At 46.1% G+C, this 17,196-nt stretch overlaps 1 protein-coding gene across 3 annotated transcripts in view; it reads right to left on the reverse strand.

Annotated features, from left to right (window-relative positions):
* GRIP2 (glutamate receptor interacting protein 2) overlaps positions 1 to 17,196 on the reverse strand; it is a 250,895-nt gene that overhangs the window by 36,560 nt on the left and 197,139 nt on the right. For all 3 annotated transcript variants that reach the window (XM_088061807.1, XM_088061808.1, XM_088061809.1), the window contains exons 5-12: positions 15,230 to 15,316; positions 14,597 to 14,672; positions 13,852 to 13,997; positions 7,830 to 7,977; positions 6,432 to 6,601; positions 3,663 to 3,788; positions 2,863 to 3,015; positions 2,454 to 2,640 (exon numbers count right to left, since the gene is read on the reverse strand). In XM_088061807.1, the coding sequence (XP_087917933.1) occupies positions 2,454 to 2,640; positions 2,863 to 3,015; positions 3,663 to 3,788; positions 6,432 to 6,601; positions 7,830 to 7,977; positions 13,852 to 13,997; positions 14,597 to 14,672; positions 15,230 to 15,316 (1,093 nt within the window). The remainder of the gene's footprint in view (positions 1 to 2,453; positions 2,641 to 2,862; positions 3,016 to 3,662; positions 3,789 to 6,431; positions 6,602 to 7,829; positions 7,978 to 13,851; positions 13,998 to 14,596; positions 14,673 to 15,229; positions 15,317 to 17,196) is intronic.

Raw genomic sequence — 17,196 nt, forward strand, 5'->3', positions numbered from 1 at the left:
GTCTCCCTCTGCTGCCAATGACAGCTGGGGGAGGAAGGACACAAAAGCTGTGTGCTTCGAGGCAGCCAAGAAGGGATGTCAGGCTTCTTCCCCTTCCACCCTCCCTGCTGATAACAGGGGCTGAATCACTGTCTCATTCAGAACCCAAAAGCTTCATCATGCACCCTGGAAACAAAACAACAGGTGGGGAGGGAGGTCTATTAGAGGCTGTTTGCAGTAAAACAAATCACAAGTCAGACAGGTAAGAATTTTTCATCAAACCGCTTGCCACAAGCTAGCAGAAAGCAGACAATAAATATGAGCAGTCCAACATCCCTGAAGAGGGTGATTCTGTGCTCCTCCTTGGTAGTACTCACACTTGCTGGGCACTCCAGAGGCAGCTCCTCCACAACAATCCAGATGGACAAAGCCAGTGTGGATCATGCACTTGTACAACAGCACATTCAGATCCACAGGTTTTGCAGAGTGTGTGAACATCCAGGTCAGATCCAGGCTGCTAAACCTGACCCCTGTATCCCCAGAGCTCACCTTTTTGGGAAAAAGCAAAAACTGCAGCACAAGAAAGAGCACAGCCCAGCCTCAGCTGGGAGCCCAGATGGGTAAAGGGGATGAAAAGGGCTTTAATGTCTTGGGCTGCAGCTACAGCAGAACCTCTGGAGAACAGGGAGTAAGGTATCTCAAATGATGAAGCAAAGAGCTCTGTGAAACAGCAAGAAACAAAAAGTGAAATGAAAACATAAAACTGCCTTTTTCACTTCACTGCAAACCCAGTGCACTTACTGCTTCAAGACAGGGAGGAAACACAGCATTTTCCTGCCAGCTAGGAAGAGCAGTATGGTTTAGGAAAGGACGAAATACACAGAGATTTAATCCCCAAATCAAATCCAGGCTGCAAATGCAGAGAGGATTGCTCCCGGTCTCCAGAAAGCAGCAGTGTGAACGCTGCCGGATGGGCAGCGCAAGGGTGAGCAGCGTGTGTGACACATCAGAGCCAGGCAAGGCTGCACCACCAGTCACTGCTTTTCCTCCAGGCTTGGCAAGAGGATAAAGCAAAGCCAGGCAGATTTCAGCACATCTCCCTCGTCCCCTGGGACAGCAGGCTTTGCTGCTGCCTGATTTATAAAAGGAGTTTGGTGCCTTGCAACACGAGCCAAGTTCACTCACAATAGAGGATAAAAACCCCATAATGGCATCACCTTAATTTTTAAACCCTGTTTGGAAACAATCAAACAAACAAAGGCATAACAGGCTTTTGAAATCTCTCCTATCCTGCATCAAGACAGCTCTTTTTCCTCTGCCAGCCCCTTGTCCTCCCACAGACACAAGCACCAGCTACTCCTGTTCCACCCTGCCTCAGCTGACTGGAGAGGCTACAACACAGACACTGGTCTGCACAGCAAGGACTTGCATTTCATTTTGCAAACACCTTCCCTGCCATACAAATCTACAACTCCCCTATGTGTTCTTTTTCTGGGCTGGCTTGGAGACACCAAACCTTCAGCACATGCTGATAGGGCCATCAGAGACTTCCAAGAAAGGGTCTGCAGCAGGCACTGAGTACTGCCACGTTGCTGCAGCTTTGGTACCCTTAGGCAGGACAGACCACAGTGGTAATCACTGTGAAGAGAAGCAATCACTGGGAAGAGAAATGAGCACAGGGACATTAAGTTCCAGACTAACAAAATCAGCTCTCCTTTAAACCCCTCAAGAGATCAAGCCATGTTAGGACCTGACCGGTTTAGTAACAAAAGCCTTGTTGGAAGACACATTGTAGTGCACAGGCACTCAAGCAGACTCTAAATCCAGCCAGCAAGGGTATTGGGAGCAGCTGAACTCCAGAGCTGAGACTCCACCACTGGAGGAGTCACTGGTCCCAGTGTCCTTAAGGATGATAGAGAGCAGTTAATGCTGTTCCTGCCTTCTGCACTTGTCCCAGCATTACACAGCCAAAAGCAGGAGGGATTAACTGCGGCACCTACCTGCTCCTCAACTAGAGCCCTAGCTCTGTGGTTCAAAGCCTTGTCTTTATGGCCTCTTTATTTAGCTGGGCTCTGCTACAATGAAATCAGTCAGAAAACATTTTGCAGGGGCCACTTATTTAGACCTTTCCCCTTTTTGCACCTATATAAATGATTTATCTTTCAAAGAAGAATTAAAAAAAAATAAAAATAAAGGAATGGGAATGGCACTCTCACACAGACACACACTCCCTTCCTCCTCCTCCCAGACCAGCCGCAGCCTGGTGCCAAGACGTTCACCTGGGGTGCGAGGGAGGCCGCGGTCAGCCGACGAGTGCAGAAATGGCAGTGACAGTAAACCATGCCCAGTGAAGAATGGGAGATATTACAAGGATGATAGTAAATATCTAAATGAGCCTCTGAGGAGAGAAAACAAACCAAACCATGAAATGTTCAGCAGCAGCACCATCAGCATCCAAGGGCAAGGTCTCTAACCTCTCTGCCGGGCTGTCAGGCTCAATAAAACGGACGAGAGGTGGGGAAGACAGAGTTTCCGTAGCAAAGATGCCTCCCTGGAGCTGAAGTCCGAAGCCATTCAAAGGGTCTCCCCTGAGGACCACCTCTGTCGTCTCTGTGTGGACTATCTGCCCGCCAGGACCCACCGTGCTGGAGGCCAGTGACACTGAGAGGATGAGAGAGGCAGGAGGTCAGGGCAGCCATGGTCAACATAACAGCCTGGCTCATAGACCTTGGTCTGGCGGTGGTGGGGACAGCCACCAAGGAGGAGAGAGGCACTGACAGTGCTGAGACAAGTGATTCTACCCTGGCTAACAGCTGACACCAAGGACAGCAAGGCAAGCGTGCATGCCCCCTTCAACCCAGCCTGGCCCAAGACTGCTCTTACGTGAGCTCTTGTGCTCCTTCTTCTTCTGCCTCCTCCTCAGCATGGTGGTGCGGGGGCTCATGGGGTGGGAGCTGCGAGGTAGCGTGTTCGAGTTCTGGCACGGGAATCCCTGTGCGTTCATGGTGGGAGATGAGAAGTTGGCAGCCACCAGAGCTGGGGAAACACAGAGCGAGTTAGGGACGTGCACAGGGGGCTGCAGCACAGGGGTCACTCGCTAACAGTGTCACCAAACAACTCGTGGGTTTGGAGCAGCTCCTCCTTTCCAGCTCCAGGGTCCAAGGCCCAAGGAATGTTTGCTTTCCACAGCTTGGACACAGTGCAATGTGCCCTCTTCCCTATCTTACTGCCACAAGACAAGAAACCTGGGGCAGCACAAAGCTCACAGAAGTGCATCTACAGATTTCGAAGTAGCCATAATCCTGCTGTTAACAAGCTGTATGACACCAGGGCTGAGCTGGATGTGTTGCTGTATCACATTCCTACACAACACCAGAGAACACCCTTCCCTGTCCCACAGCAACTCATTTTTGCTGTATGAAACCAGGCACAGGAAAGGGGGGTCAGAGGATGGGTGCACAGGTCTGCCCAGCACACTGCTCTTGTCCCAGTTACCAGATCTGTGTGTGCTGGGCTGCAGATACTGACTTTGTACCTCAGCACTGGGCTGTGGAAACAAAACCAGTTGACTGAGGAGGAAACAAGTGACAAGCCTCACTATGAACCTGAATATTAAGGCAATGGAGGGGCACAACAGGAATGAACACAGGCAGGATGAGGGCAATGCCATGCACTGAGGTTACATTTGCAGTAATCCTGTCCAGACGTCTGGTTCCAAGTGGGTGTCTTGCAGTGTCCGGGGTGGTGGGTGTGACAGTAGTTGACACAAGGGTCCCAGCAGTGATGGTGGTCACTCTTCTGCACCTTGACTGATGGCATCCAGGGGAGCAGAAATACCCACAGGCAGGAAGAAGAAATGAGAGAAAGAAAAGGTAAGAACCATATGGCAGGAGATTGTAGAAAAGAGCCTCATACTGTCTCTGAACAGGTCAGGACCCAACCACAGTATTTCAAGCATCAGCAGCAAAAACACAACCACATGTAACCTCATGACACTCGACGCAAAGTGGCAGAAATCCACCTCTAAAGGTGATCTCTTAGTGCCTTGAGCAGCAGACATCCATTTTCTATGTGTGCATCATAGGCATTAAATCATTTAGGTCAGATTTTACAGATAATATTAGTGATATAATAATGATTATATTTAGTCTTTGCTAAACATTTAGTGAGTTTAGCACTTAGTCTATCAAGCTTTAAAAAATAAGTGTATTCCAGCTCTGGGGTTTCTATTTTGCGTATTTTCAAAATGAAATTTTGAGCCAGGCAGCTTTTAAAAACAACAATCAAATTAGCCATATCTAGACAAAATGAAAAGTTCTTAATAAAATTAAACACTTTGAGCATAAGGGACAGAGCTTATGGGCATATATACAAAATAATTTAATCCACTTATAACAACTAAAACTCTCCCATTTGTCTATTAATTCTTAGCTTACATCTGACAACAGAAAAAAATGTGTCTTTGAAACTCAGCTGTCAGCAAACTGGGGGAAAGAAGGCATTTTGGACAACTCTGTAAAAAAAAACCCTGCAACAGCTTTCCCCAATCTTTCACACATTATCCCTGCCTGAGGAAACCCATCCATCCCAGCACTGCTCCTGGACACCATCTGCCCTCATTGATCCTGTGAGCAAGGCATAATCCTCCCACAAACTCTCCAAGTGCCCCCAGCACCACAGAGAAAGCCAACTCAGTTTGACAAATCCAACGCTACAGCATTAGGCCATATTTTTGCCTGGCCACTGATCCAGCTTCAGATCCTTCTCCACCTCCTCCAACCAGATGCTGATTGCACAAGAACCCACTTTAAAAAAAATATCATGACAAACACCATGCAGGCATAGGCTGAAGGGACTCAGTAATGCATGTGTTGAACAGGGATGGGTCTGCATCATATCCTCTCCTCAGCTTCCTTCCCTGGACTCCGCTCTCTTGTCAACCACGAGAGTTTGCTTTTGCAGGGTCCATGCTTCTTCACTATCCCTATTTGCTAAACTCAGAAAGAGCAGCCTGTGGAGCTGGCACAACATCCTTCCCTATGATCCCTCATGTGTTAAAGAGTTTAATCAAAAGTGGGAACAATTGTTACATCCCTGAGTTTTCATAGTCAAGCGCTGCAACTATTGTCCCAAGTTTGTGTTCTGTATTTCTGCCACTGCAAACTGATCTGTGTATGGGGTTTTGGGTAAACAGGCTCTGATCACACAGAGCTGTCCTTCCACAGAGCCTCCTTCTCCTGAGCAGCTGCTCAATGCACATATTCTCAAGATTTTGAACAGGGCACTAATGGAAGGAGGAAAATTCTTAATTTTAACAGCCATTGAAAAAGGATTATAGCTTTCCATTTTTTTCCTGGGCACAAAGGTCAAGTCATCCATTCACTTTGTTAAACTGCTTCAGTTCTGCACAAATTGGACTGGACATGTAAGGAATTTATTTCTAGACATGGAGATGTTTTTAGGTTTTAGGTTTCACTGTATCAATTTAATGAAGACCGTAAGATATTTTCCTCCTTTCCCCAAACCACCCTAGAAGAGAGTGGAAAGAGAAGTTGTGCCCAGGGCTACTGTGCATCAATATTATTAAAATGTATGTCCCTGAGAGACAAATGATTGAAAATGGTGGAAAAGGGGACTGGTAATGAACAGTCACATCCAAAACACCTGAATTACAAACCTGCCAGTACAGAGTGTAAAAATACTGTGGGCAAGAGCTACAAAAAATATACTAATACTGAGGCCATGGTCACAATGAAATTTATAGGAGAGCCTGAGACAGCTTCTCATGTGGTGGGAGAAACTAAAGGTGGGCAACAAGAATGCTCACCAGGATGAATTCCTAATGACATTTTACAGGCATTTTAGGATTGATCTTACTGGAGCCAGAATTTACTTCCTTGGTAATTCTTTTGTATGGGTGGTGGAAACCTGCAGCTACAGATGGATTCACTCTACCCCTGGCTGCCCAGACACAGCTGCCTCTCGAGCAGTCTGGTCTGAAAGATGAACACTTACATTCCAGCTTTTGGAAGTCCATCAGTTCACCAGTCCAGCTACTGAATACGTCCTTTATAAAGCCTTACAAGGCAAATAAAAACTGAGCTTGGAAATATATGTTCCAGCAGCACGGTTGTTTTCCTCCCTCTTGATTAAAGTCTCTTATCTGACGCACGAAGGAAGTGGCTTGCACAGCACTCAGCACTGCAAAACCCCGGGATTCCCATCTCCAATTTCCCTATTCAAGCACAGATGTTCAGATGTTGCCTCTTTTTCCTATTCACATCCTTGAAGAACATCATCTAATCACATACATTTCATCAAAACATCCATTTTTTTCCCTCAACAGATGTCTCTCTTTGGAATCTGTTGCCAGCACTCAAAAGCAAGAACCCCTTGTAGGGACCTAAAGTGAGTTCTGAGAGTGACCAGCAATGTAGGCACAGAAGTCACACCTGTTTCTGGAGGCTTCAAAGGCAGCCTGCTTTGGTGAACAGGTAATATCTCCAGCTTAACATTTTCAGAAGTGGCAGCTAAAAGCTGAGTTGCCTCTAACAAGGAGCAGTGCTCGGTGCTTGTGCCATCAATGGAGAGAATGTGGTCGCCAACGTGCAATGCACCACATCTGCAAAGGAAACAGCAGGAGAGGTAATTACACACACAGCCAAAATCCACGTCCTTTCAGTAAGGAGAACACACACAAAACTCAACTGCAAATTAGTGCTCAAATTCTTGTTTATTTCTTTTCATATATAATTTTTTTTCATTCCAGTTTGAACCTCAGGTTCAAGAATTACCCAGCTAGGGTTATTGTCATGGTTATGGGCACATCCTCCAGGGGCTGCTGGTAGATCTCTGCATCCCCCATGGATCCCCATGGGCCGTACATGGATCTCTGCATCCCCCATGGATCTCTGCATCCCCCATGGATCCCCAGGAGCCGTACATGGATCTCTGTATCTCCCCTGGATCCCCATGGGCTGCAGGGGTGCAGCTGCTTCACCATGGCCTGCAGAGGAACCTCGGCTCCAGCACCTGGAGCACCTCCTCTCCCTCCTTCTCCACTGACCTTGGTGTCTCCATGTTGTTTCCCTCACATGTTCTCACCTCCTCCTCTCTAGCTGGAATTAACACTGCATGTGACTTTGTTTTCTTCTTAAATATGTCATCACAGAGGCGTTACCACCATCTCTAATTGGCCCAGTTTTGACCAGCAGCATGTCCATCTTCAGAACCATCAGAGATTGGCTCTGCCAGACATGGTGGAAGCTTCCAGCAGCTTCCCACAGAAGCCACCTCTGTGGCCCCCTGTTACCAAAAACCAGCCCATGCAAAACCAACACATTCATGTTTGAGCCAGTGCTGTTGGTGGCTTCACAAAAAATCTTTTAAGTTTGCAAGAGTGCCCCCTCATAGCCAGTCTGGATGACTAAGGGCTCATCCAGCAGTGTGGTTAAGTCCTGGGAGCCAGGAGTTCAGCTCAGCAACAGGACTGAACACAGACCATGCTGCACAGCAGCCTGTCTGTGCATCCCTACGTAAAGGGCTTCCTGCCTTGTCTGTCAGGAAAAGCCAGAAGTTTTTGTAATAGGCCTTAGCCATTTCATAACTTCAGGGCAGTCAGACCTGAGGTTTTTAAAGCTCAGCTTTCACATGCACTGAGTTACCTGCATTCCTGGTGAGGAGTGTCCACTTCTGGTGGATCAGATATTTTTAGCACAAACAGTTCTAAGAACATGTGGACATGAAGATTTCAAGGCAAGACTGAAAAGAATGGTTTATAACTAAAAGGGGACAAAAAAGCAGTAGGGAAAGGAAAAGCAGAGCTAGGAGCAGCCTGTTCAGATCTGTACCTGTCCACCACGCTGGCTGGCTTGATCTTGTCGATGACAATGACCTGCTTGTTCCGATGCATGGCTGTGGTCAGTGTGATTCCCAGCGTAGACCCTGGAGTCTTTGCTATTTCAACTAGCAAAGGACCAGAAGCATTTGCTACAGTATCTGCAAAACAAGAGAGCACCTGAAGACACTTCTCATACAGCCCTTTCCATCTCTAAATGCAGGGGTTGGCCAACAGTGCTGACTTGCCATGTGAAGCAGCAAATCTTTAGCTTGGACATCTATGGTCCATGTCACATGGTGACTCAACAAAGAAGAACACTCAAGAAGCAAAATTGCCTCTGCACAAAATCTACATGATAATGAAGACTAATTAATGATCATATAACAATTCACTCATGGAAAGAACTCTCCTCTCTCTTTTCTTTGGATTAAATAGCAATATTGAGGAATAGATTGCTCAAAGGCTCTGCAACAGTCACATCAATGGTGTTACAAGCACAAAAAAGGAAGATCATAATGACATCACTGTTACTGGCTTTTTCCCAAACAAACCAAAAAGAAAAGGCACAAGCATAAAGGATCCCACTTTCTGAAGTACTCAGAAGTCTCATGGCTGATGAGAAGCCAATCAACTCCTCTGTGCTTCAGCACCAGTTTCAAAATGCCACCTCAACTGCTTGTTTGAGCTCCTCCAGTGTGACAGTGGGAGCAGACACAGATCTGCCAACCCCCTGCTCACAACAGCCTCCTCTCCCATCAGACAATACAGGGGCAACTCATTTTTAAAAGATGCACCTCTGCAATGAGCAGAGATTAATAGAAGCGAGACTACAGAACTCCTACGAAATTGCACCTGTTAGCATAAGCCTGCACCAAACCTATCCATCTCTTCTGAGGAAGGGGGAGGACAAAGAAAGCCTATGTTTCTGGCTGATTAGACAGAAATTCCCTCCAGCTCTGCTACACACATTTGCTTCCAGATTACCTAAAGCCATCACAAAGAGGTGGGATTCACAAATGTGTTATCACCATCACACATCCAATAACCAGCACCCCCCCGTGTAGGTGACAGCCCCGGGAAAGCACTCATGAAGACCCAGACATCCACTTCAAAGGAAAGGCCAGCAGAGCCCTCTGAGCACCTGATGCCTCCTCAGCCCTTAATTATTCATAGTAAGGCTTTTCCCTTCCAAAGATATGCTCCACTAAAAATGCTGATGCTACTTGGCTCCAAACCTGATGCATGGCTCATTCTTGCTCTCTGATAAATGGGAGTATTAATGCAGATCTGGGAAGCTAAGCTTCAGCAAGGTCTTTTCTGAGATTTGTTGAAGATGTTGAGTCTCTGGAGACAGAAATTTACCTTGGAAATTCCCCTTGGGGATCAGCCAAGGGATGTTCAGGCTCTGGTCTACTCACAGTGACATTTTTCACAGGGGAGGAAGCAGGAGGAATGAGCCACGTTAAAGGTTATGCAGGCTTCACATAAAACACTGTTTATTCTCTGATGAAAAGGACCACTGGGGACATCAGCAGGCCCTGGTAAAAAGCACAGTCCCAGTTTAATCAAAAGATACACAAAGCACCCAGCTAAAGCCTGCTGAAGGTGTACTTAAGCATTTGTTAGCAAAGGAAGCACCAAGAGACTGAGGATCTCTTCCAACAGCAAACACCAGGCATATGTCAGTTTTGCAGCCTGTGTATGTCCAGCACATTTCCTCTGAAGAGGGACATGGATTTATGTCCCTCCAGCTGAAAGGAAGAAGATAAGGAAAATAAAAATGACATGCTGGACCATCAGACCTTTCTTTGGAAGGAAAATACCTACTCCTCTCCAGCCTACCCAGAGTCCAAGCTTCTCAGCTTTGCCAGGTGCTTCCAGGGAGATCTCAGCATGATGATGGTGAGAAGAAAGAGCCTCAGGAACTCAGGACCAGGGTTATTAGTAAGACTGTGGGAAACAACAGTCCTGCCTCCAGCCCATGGTCACTCCTCCTACCACACATAGCACAGGCCACCTCACTGTCCCTTTTAATTCTCATCTCCATCACAGACAAGAATTGCTCCAAATCCATTTTATAGACGCATTTATTGAGGAAATACCAGCCAAGCCTCTGTTAATTATTCTAGGAGGAGATTTGCCAATCAAAGGTCATGAGTCAGCAATCCAGCAATATTTGTGAGGTGTGATTACCAGGGAGCTATTACACCCAAGCTAATTTTAAAAGAACATGGAAGGGACAAAGCAGGCAATGTGTGGTAGGTTTAGTTGTGCATGCAAAAACCTTACTGTAAGGAGTCAATTGGCATTGTTGACTGGCACCAGAAGGTGTTTCTGCACCATCATGAACAGCTACAACCTCCCAGGAGGACCCAAAGGGCTGTACAACATCTGCTCACACCCATATGCTTGCGGGGTACTCGGCAATATTGTGATGAATACAAGGGAAACAGAGCCTGCTCCAGGTTCTCAATCACCCCAGTGCTGAAGATATGGGAAACCACTCAAAACAGGGGGTTGGCAGGGGTTTTCTAGAAGATCTTTCTCTCAGAAGCTGCTTTTTAAGGAAGTACTTATGGGGGGTTTTCATTCTTGCACTAGGTTTCTGAGCCTCACTTGACTTTGACCACCTCTCTAATGGCTCTTGTAACCAGCCTGGAGGGTGCAATTGCTTGGGGAATAAGCCAAGTGTAAAGGTAGGGATGAATTTTTCCTGCTGCAATGCAGGAATTTGAAATTTGGGAGAGAGAAGGGAATAGAAAATGAGAAGAAAGGAAAGGGAAAAGGAAAGGGAAAATAAGAAGGGCAAAGGGGGAAGGAAAGGGAAAGGGACCTCCCTTGCTAATGCAAACAAAATAAACCAAAAACTCCTAGAAGAACCGAACTGGGGAAACCCTTCCTGACACAGCCCAGCAGCTCTTGTCCCCTGCAGCTTTACAGGCATATGGAAGCATTTGACATCCTGGGCCCCTCTTCAGGCTCCAGACCCTGCCACTGCTCAGCAGACACTGACACGTCACCCACTTGTGGGACACCACCAGCCCTCCCCTCTGGCAGCAGGAGAGCTCCACAGGCTTAAGAAACTTCAGCCTAAAACTGAATGGGTGGAGGGGCAGCTAGCAGAAGGGAGAGGAGGAGAAGGACACAGCAAACCATTTTGCTCATCCATCATCTCTGGCAGCAACCTTCCCCCCTTTGTGAGTCAACCCTAAAGGCTTGCAGCCCAGATTCCTGGTACATGGCAAACAGATTATTTACAAAGTAACTACTCAAATACTATTTTCTGGCTGGTCAGTTTATTTGAGGTGATTTTTTTTTTTCATTCTCCCCTGTTTTTTAAAAGGCCCATAAGATAAAGCACAGCCATGGGAAAGCATCTGTTCATTGCAGAAATCACCTGGCATCAGATGGGCAGAGATTTTCCCAATGCCCCAGGAGGGTCCATGCCCAGTTGGCACTCCTTTTAAATGGAAATAGCAGATTATTTTAATTCCTTCAGTGGCCTTGAGAAATCTCAGCCAACCCGACCAAAAGCCTGCCATGGTCCGATCCTACACCAGCCTCCCTGGTGAAATCCCAACAGCCAGGGGATGCTCAGTGGTGATGGCAGGCAGCTGCCACATCCCTCACACCAAGGGCAGGGCTGGCCCCATGCAGATCATCCCCAGTGCACAATTTTGGCTGGAAAACCACAGAGACAGCTGGGGAATGCCATGATTCAATGCTCCCCCGCAGCAACCCTGGTCTCTCACCAACAACAGATACAGAAAAACAACTTTCCCTCCTCAAGGGTCAGCCCACACCACCCCAGCACATACAGCTGCAGCAGAGAGCAAGCACCATGTAAAAACCTCTATTTTCCTGAGGATGAACAGGAAAAGCACCACATTACTGTGTTGTCCCCAGCCCCTTCACCAGGTTTTCAAAATGGGAATTAAGAGTCTTTCTTTTAGGCTGAAAATCTTGCCAGACCACTTTCAGCACCAGCTCCTCCCTTCCCTCATCATCTTCCAGGGGCTGTATTAGTTGTGAACTGGGGATGATGTACTCATCTCCCACTGCAATTATTAGCTGGTGCCTGGCAAAACTGCCTGCGGAGATTGTTGTAATCTACATGTTCTGTATCATCTTGCCTTAAAGGAAAGCAGGATAAATATATTCCTTTACAGGGTTGCAGAGAGCACTCTTTTGGCAGAAGTTACGTAAGAAAGGGGCAGGTTTTACATTTTTGGGAAGTAACTAGTTCTGGTCCAGAGATTAGCAACACAAGATGGAGAGGCACTGCATAAAACTCTGCTGTCTCTCCATGTTCACTCAACCCTCACAGTTCTAGGTGAGAGAGTTACTTGAGAAGAAACACCAAGACACCAAATCACCTTCATGGCCATTTTTGCTCCAAGTCAGGTTTTAAAGCAATCAGCTTTCTGCAACATAGACACCATGGACTGCAAAAAGAATAAACCTCCCAAAAGGCCCATTTCCCATGCACAATTAATTGTTCACTATTGTTCAGACTTGACAGCTCCATGCAAAATCCCTCCTTACCTCCATTTGCTCCCCTCCCTGGAGCAACCTTCAAGGAGAGGAATGGACATACCTTACTGCCCAGGTACCCCAAAAAATCATAGAAAGGTAGAAAATAGGTTTTGGGTAGTTTCTGTTTCCCATGGTTTAAGTGTTTCCTCCTTATTATGAGCAGCAGACACTTTCCAAAGAGAAGCTGCTCCTGTGGGATGTGGGAGAAGCCAGGCAGCATGCAGGCAACCACTGAGGCATCAGCTTTCCCTTCCAGCTCTTCCATGGAGAACTTGTCTGTATGGCACACTCTGCCCACCTCCTGGCAGCCACCCCCTCAAGGGAAGAGCCACTATGTCCATGCTTGTGGAGCTTCTACCAAAAGGAAGGGGAAAGATTTTGCTTAGGAGACTCAACAGGAAGCAGAAAGCCCTCAGGGCTGTCACAAGGAGCTCTCTTATCCTGGTACACATTGCATGGGTGAGTTCTGGTTTTCTCAGTTCTTTCCTCAGGGGTGACATGGCATCAGACTTTCTCAGCTTCGGATTCTTTTTGTTTTCCTCCACACAGAAAAATCAGGAAACAGCCTCACAGACTCCTATTCCTCACTGAATCCTAGGCTCAGGCATGTTGGACTGGTTTGTGAGATCTATGGAAAAGACTCCAACCTAGTCCAGGTTATGGCTCCAGGGAGGCAGAAACCCCTCTGGAGATGTATATGAAACATTACAATCTACCACACAGCTCAACAAGCTTCCAGAACCAATGGAGCTTCAAATTCCGTGGTAACCTTAAACTCATTAACAACGCTCCCTGCAGTAACAGCTGTGTGTCACAAAGCCAGCTCAAAACAACTTTACAGTAGCTAATAATAAACCCTTTCCCAGGGCTTGAAACTAAAAATCAAATGAAAAAAAAAAAAAAAAAACAACAAAAAACCAAAAAACAACAACCACCACCAAACCCTCAAACTGTGTAAAATGCTTTTTAGAAATACTCATCCTCTGCCCTCCAGTAAATTCTGTCTTATTTGGGGTCAAGCATTTGATCACCCCTCATTTATTTCAGAAGCAGATTTGAAGTAACATTTCTAAGAAAAGGAATAGCTCCAGAATTAAGCAGGGTCAAAATTCAGAACCAAAGCCACAGCAAGTCTCTGTCTGCATGCAGCTCACTCCTCTGTGCACATTTAATAGTGCTATTTGCAGTGCTGGCAGAGCACTCCAGCCCACTTTAGCTCTGACTTCTCCTGTACCCTCTCTGCCTACATTAGAAAACCCCCTTTTGCCCTCTCCTGTAGAGCCACTCATCATTCCTATGAAGACACATCACTGCACAAGGGCATTTCAAATGCATTTAATGAAGCCAGCTTTGAACTTTACCCCTTACATCCATGCTGGCAGCACATTGCTCAGCGATTTTTCCACTGAAACTGAGTATCCCAGCTACTGTCTCTAGTTCACATACTTTCCAGGCAGACAGAGAAAAAAATGCCATCACAACCATCTTGTCCTTACCCATGATGGTCACATCATACTCGATCTGGAAAAGTGCCTCCTGGCTGCACTGCCGCAGGATGTTGAGGGCATCAGCGTGGGTCATGCTGTGCAGAGGAATCCCATCCACACTCAGCAGCCTGTCCCCAATTTTCAAGGACCCTTCCCTGTAAGAAACCAAAGGCAATTCTCTTCTTTATGTATATATATTTATTTATATTTAGACAAATAATCTATATATATTTATATAAATATCTATAGTTATACATATGTATTTGCTGTATATTATCTATATGTAAATATATGAGCATATATAATTTGTGTGTGTACACACCATGCATGTGTGTGTGTATATATATACACACACATAATAGGAAGTCAATTACTCTCATCCTGTAGGATGGAACACTCCTTGGGACAATAGTCTGGGTTATTTATAGTACCAGGCCCATCATATTAAATTACCAGCATGAGAGTAGATAGACTGGCTCCTGCTTTTCAGCACAGCACCAGCGATTCAGCTGCACAGGGCTAATGAAGGGGCGAGGCAGTTTCTGCCTTTAACTACCACATCTGTGCTGGGAGCACCGTGCCCACCTCCCCAGGCAGCACAGGTACCACACCACCACTGGCATCCACACCACCAGCACGAGGAGCCCCAGAGAGGCACCAGGAGGAGGACAGGAAGGGGACACCCTCAGGAGTGCAGGGACAGCTGCTGTCCCGTCCTGTGAAGGCAGATGTGGAGGTGGGACACAAGCAGTACCTGTCTGCAGGGCCACCCGGCCTCACGTAGGTGAGCACCAGTGGCCTGGACTTGTGCCAGTCTTCATGGGCTCCCCCTGTAATCAAACCAGGAAAGCCGTAAGTCACCCGAGGTTTGAAAGTCTGAGTGAGAGCGCTGGGAAAGAGACATTTATCACATAACAGCTGACACAGCCTGCCAGGAAAATGACTGCCCTAGATTAGGCAGCCGGCAGTCCTTAGAGGCAGCAGGGGATCCTCTCCAGGACATGCTTTCCCTGCTTAGCTGAGGTTTTGTCATTCACCTTCTTACTTTTCCCGCTTTCCACCTCTGCTTCTGCTTTTCACTGGAGAAGCTACTAACTGCCACTAAAGGACATGAAAGTATTCACACAAACGCCTCTCAGTGTCAGAACAGAAAAAGCTGAACCTTTATTCTCTGACTCCAGTATTTATAGATTCTCAACATTGACCAGGGATTGGATAATCAAGTTACCACCTTCCCAAGCACACTGGTCATGCAAAACGTCCATCAAAAGACGGTTCTTAGAAGGAATGTGATAAACAACTTATGTTTATAGAACTTTCATGGGAAAGTAACTAAAACTATGAAAACATTATCAGAAGGCTTTTCATTTTCAGGGCGACAACTAACCTCTCAGCACAAAGCCAAAGCTGTTGCCTTCCTTGTAGAGGGACACTTCAATGGTCTTGGGAATAATGCCAGCACTGCTTTCTGGCACTAAAAGTAAGAGAGAAAGATCCAGTCACCCCTGATAAACCTTTTCCAACCACAATGCAAAATAGTATCAAAATTCATTCAAACAACACCGAAATTAAAGTCCAGCCCAAAACCCATATTTAATTTTCCCTGCCTGGAAGCAAAAAGAGCCCAACCCAGACATGTGAACCTTTATCAGAGCCTACCATCAGGTTTTAGGATGATTTCACCAGCTCAGTGTTGTGCATCTCCCCTTAAATTTGTCTTGGTTAATACCCTGACATTCAAGTAAAACCATCTCGTCTATCAACTGGCTTTAATGCATTCAGCTTTTCTCAAAAGCTTCTGCCACAGATAGAAACTTATTAAAAAAACAGCAGCAGCATAAGGAATCAAGTCACCAGCTGACCTTAAAGAAAATGAAAATCCCAAATCCTCAACGCATAAAGTTGGGTTTTTTCCCTTACCTCTCATATTTTGGATTTTAAAAAAGATTAAGTGAATCCTTTAAACTGATCCTGGGGGCAATTCAGTATTTTTATGTTAAATACACAGTACTATTTGTACAAAATACAAAATATACAAAGTAAAGAGAAAAGGAAAGAAATTGTTTTCATTTCTTGATGTCCCCTATTATTTAATGATTTATTGCACTACTGCAGTGAATATGAGACAATTTCCCAGTCTTCTCCACCCAGAACTGCACATGACATTTCAGCCTTGTCCACTCTGAAAATTCTTAATTTTCAAACCAAGTGCCACAAATGGCCACAAGGATAATCAGAAAATAAAAGACCAAGAACTTGACTCGGAGATGAAGGCTGTCCTAGACAAATCCATTCTGCCATTTCTCTTTGCTCAGGAGAGGAATTCTGAAGCAAACCTCTCCCCTGTCCTCACTGACCACACTCATCCTGACTGCCAAACACTATGAGGGCTTGCAACCTGCAGCCAAATTAGTCTTAGCCCAGCCATTAGGCTAACCCAAAAGACATACAATGGAGGCATTGTATGCCTGCAGGCAGACAGCCCTGGGGACCAGCTACAGTGAGGCCAAATAAATCTCCAAACACCATCCCCACTTTGCTCCTGCTGCTGTGCAGACAGCTAACAGGGACACAGCATAGAAATACTCCAGAAGGGAGTGCTCAGGGCAGGGGAAGGCTCCCAGCCAAGGGGTGATATACAAATACCAAGGAAAGGGTATAAAGTATCCACAAATGAGTTCAGAATCCATCCAATTTCTGTCCTAAGCATTGAAGTATGAAGGGCTGCAACAGCCTCTCATAAGATCAGTGGGAGCTGGGAAACCTAAGCCAGTGCTAACACAGGGTTTGGTTTATTTATGAAAGAGATGATACGACACAGTAGCCTGAAAGCTAGACTTGGACTTGCAAGATCTCTTTCAAAGCAGGAAATTACGAAGTGGGGACAAAAAGCCAAACCCATAAGCACAAGCTATTGAATTGCACAGTATTTCTGCTCTTTGCTCAGGGAAAGACAGAGAGAGAGGGGTGATCATACACAGCAATAACAAACCCTCACAGCAGATAAAAGCCCACAATGAATTGGAATCAGGAAATAATTGACAATTCCCTGTATTTTGCAATGCTTCTTTGTTTGGATCATTCATAAACAGCCCAAATAATCTCCCTGGAGAGAAGTCACTATCTCAGTGTGCTCTTCCTGCTCATTTAAAGCTGAGGACATCTCACATTGCTGCTATTGATTGAGCTGGCACCACTCTTTGGCTGGTAAATATAGTTTATCAGATTCCTGATAAGGAGTATCACAGAGAATATGGAATACCATGGAGAAAGGTTAAAAGTGGTCGTCTCTAGGGAGCATAAGAACAAGTCTTCTATGAGATCATGCAAGACTTGAGCCACTGCTGGCTTTAC

This window comes from Pseudopodoces humilis, chromosome 13 (assembly GCF_049639895.1).
Source record: "Pseudopodoces humilis isolate 2021_Gansu_Grassland_sample_001 chromosome 13, ASM4963989v1, whole genome shotgun sequence".
Taxonomy (NCBI): Eukaryota; Metazoa; Chordata; class Aves; order Passeriformes; family Paridae; genus Pseudopodoces; species Pseudopodoces humilis.